Source organism: Rhagoletis pomonella, unplaced genomic scaffold, assembly GCF_013731165.1.
Source record: "Rhagoletis pomonella isolate Grant_MI unplaced genomic scaffold, Rhpom_1.0 Rhpom_scaffold_00003, whole genome shotgun sequence".
Taxonomy (NCBI): domain Eukaryota; kingdom Metazoa; phylum Arthropoda; class Insecta; order Diptera; family Tephritidae; genus Rhagoletis; species Rhagoletis pomonella.
Genome location: NW_023458557.1, coordinates 43,025,942 through 43,029,076, shown reverse-complemented (window position 1 = coordinate 43,029,076; position 3,135 = coordinate 43,025,942). Strand labels below are relative to the sequence as shown.

At 36.0% G+C, this 3,135-nt stretch overlaps 1 protein-coding gene across 1 annotated transcript; it reads left to right on the top strand.

Annotated features, from left to right (window-relative positions):
* Window positions 1-65: 65 nt before the first annotated feature.
* On the top strand, window positions 66-484 carry LOC118736584 (glutarate-semialdehyde dehydrogenase-like; the record flags this gene model as incomplete). The annotated part of the gene is given in 1 exon segment (XM_036466639.1): window positions 66-484. A coding segment is annotated over 1 exon segment (407 nt), but the record flags the coding sequence as incomplete, so codon positions are not given.
* Window positions 485-3,135: the final 2,651 nt, after the last annotated feature.

Below are 3,135 nucleotides of genomic sequence, written 5' to 3'. Positions count from 1 at the left end.
TTTATTGAAGGTTGTAGGAGTTAACATTAATTAAATGTTCAGTATTATGTTAAATTATACATTGCAGAAATGGTATTGTTTGATTGAGGAAAACGCTGATGAGATATCTTCAATTATGACTGCTGAATCGGGAAAGCCACTAAATGAAGCCCGTGGAGAAGTTGCTTACGGTAACGCTTTTATTGAGTGGTTTGGTGAAGAGGCTCGACGAATTTATGGAGAGATTATCCCAAGTTCAACCAAGGATCGAGAATTAATTGTATTAAAACAACCATTGGGCGTAGCTGCGCTTATAACCCCTTGGAATTTCCCTATGGCAATGATAACTCGAAAAGCTGGAGCAGCTTTGGCAGCAGGTTTGATATACATATGTACCAATAAGTCCCTCAATTATTCATTAATATGGCAAGAGGCCATAAATGCAGTTGGGCTTCAAATCTCAAATTTAAAAAAAAAATATTGGAATCGATAGAGATGATTGAGCTGAGTATAACGGTATACTTCTTTGTTGGGGCAAACAACAACAACAAGAATTATCAAAGGTTAAAGTTCAAAATAAGCAATTTGAAATCAAGATTTCTCAAAAACGTATGAATGGATTTTGAAAATTTTGATCTCATTTAATAGCAAATTTGATTCCCTTTAATTTGCTTTACGTACTTTATATATATGTTGTATAGTTCTTACAAAAATTGAATTAATGTAAAATAATTATTAAAAAAAGCTTACAAACCCTAAGTGCGGCCGACGTCGCCTACGCAGAAAGGTGTTCTCTGCAAAAGGTGTTCAGTGCCTTTTCTTCACAACACAAAAATAATTCTACGTTGTGAGGGTTATAATCTCTAAGTGCGGCCACAGGCCGCCTACGCCGAAAGGTGTTCTCTGCAAAAGGTGTTCAGTGCCTTTTCTTCGCAACACAGAAAGAGAATTCTACGTTGTGAGGGTTATAATCCCTAAGTGCGGCCGCAGGCCGCCTACGCAGAAAGGTGTTCTCTGCAATAGGTGTTCAGTGCCTTTTCTTCGCAACACAGAAAGAGAATGCTACGTTGTGAGGGTTATAATCCCTAAGAGCGGCCGAAGGCCGCCTACGCAGAAAGTTGTTCTCTGCAAAAGGTGTTTTTTTATAATTATTTTACATTAATTCAATTTTTGTAAGAACTATACAACACATATATAAAGTACGTATACCAAATTAAAGGGAATCAAATTTCCTATTAAATAAGATCAAACTTTTCAAGATCCATCCATCCGTTTTTAAGAAATCTTGATTTCAAAATTGCTAATTTTGAACTTTAACCTTTGATAATTTTTGTTGTTGTTTGCCCAAAAAAAGAAGTATACCGTTATACTCAGCTCAATCATCTCTATCGATTCCAATATTTTTTTTTTTTTTTTTTTTGAGATTTGGAGCCCAACTGCATTTGTTTCCACGAAAAAAAATTTAATGGCTAAAAATATCAAAATATTCGGCATGAAAAGACGATAGCATTGTTCAACTTTGCATTCTACTTTTGGTTTAACGGCCTTTCAACAAAGTTGGTCGCCAGCCAACATTTAGCCATTCAACTTTTTTTTCGTGCAACCCTGCCTGAGTTGAAAGCAAAAGTTGAACGCAGAATCGCCGCGTGCGTACACCTTTTTACCTTCCTTTTATTAGCTCGTGATGTAACAATGTAATATTGATGCGCCTAAAAGATGCAGCGATTTCTATTGTCAAGTTACATACTTGATGACAATACGAATGGCAATTATAATAGGGAGGTTTTAGTTTTTTAAACTATAATTTTATTAGCTTTCCAATCCGGAATCATTCGCGATTTCAGTGAACGTATATGGATTATATCATGAAATTTGGTGGGGTTGTTTGGGCAGGCCTTCTTTGTCTGAATTGATTGCTCTCGCAATGTAGTTACTAATGTTATTTAAGCAATTTGATATTCAATTATCTTCACTACTACAACAAAGGTTATAGTGCAGTTCATGGTCCCCACCGAAAAATGATGCAAAGGAATCGAACGACGCGTATTACTGCCAGTATTAAGAATCCGAAGGCTGAAACAAATTTCTTTAAACCGTTCAAAAGTTATTCGTAAACTATTTCATCCAGCTCAACTTTATTAGTACTAAAATCATATAAATAAATGCACGAAATGAACGCATATTAATATCTAGATGTTCACCATAGTTTACCCGAATATGCAACAAAAAATCGCGAAACAATGATTTACATCCCTATTCTGCAACTCTTTCGTATTTGGATTTTGCTACAAATCGTAGAAATAGTATGCTGCAATCCGAATCGTATTTTCGAACTTTCGAAATTCGTAACAATGGCATGCCTAAAAACGAGCGAGTAAGCTTTTTTGCGTAATTTTGTACGAAAACAATTCTGTGACGGAGGCGAGATAAAAGATGTAAATTGATTTGTGTTTGCAGGAAATATTAGTGGTGTTCATTTAAAGAGATAAATATGCCTTTCACATATACGGATATTTTTATCCACTCCTTTATATAAACGAACAAACAAGAATCGTTGTTGCCCCTTATCGAGAAACTTGGGTCCGGTTTAGTTATTTGTACAATGATTTTCGGTTATTGTGTCCAAACGCGTAACCCGCATCCAAAAACTTTAACATACACGTGTAATCAAGGGATTAAACTTTTATTTAAAATTAATGTTTCAAATTTCCGACCACTAGCTTATTAATAAATTCGGTTTGCACTATGCACTTTTTTGCAAATTTCGATGTGGGTTCTACACAAAATTAGGCTGCATTCCAAAAACGTCAAAATACAAAGCATCAGTCTCTTATTTCTAAACCGCACTAGGAGAAAAAGTCTAACTTTCGCAACCTAGTTGAAAATTAGCATCTAAACATGGTTGCGCACATTTGGCATCACAATCTGATGAGGGTTAGAAATAAAAGAGACTGATGCTTTTGTATTTTGATGGTTTGGAATGCACTCATACTGTGGATGGCGTAGCCGGAGTGACATGCACGAGAAATGTTCTATACCTTTTACAATAGAAGAGGGGCTTCCGCCCTTCTTCTCCGGCAACACAGAAAGGAGAATTCTACTTAGTAAGGGTTATTACCCCTGAGCACGGTCGAAGGCAGAAGCAAGCGCAACAGG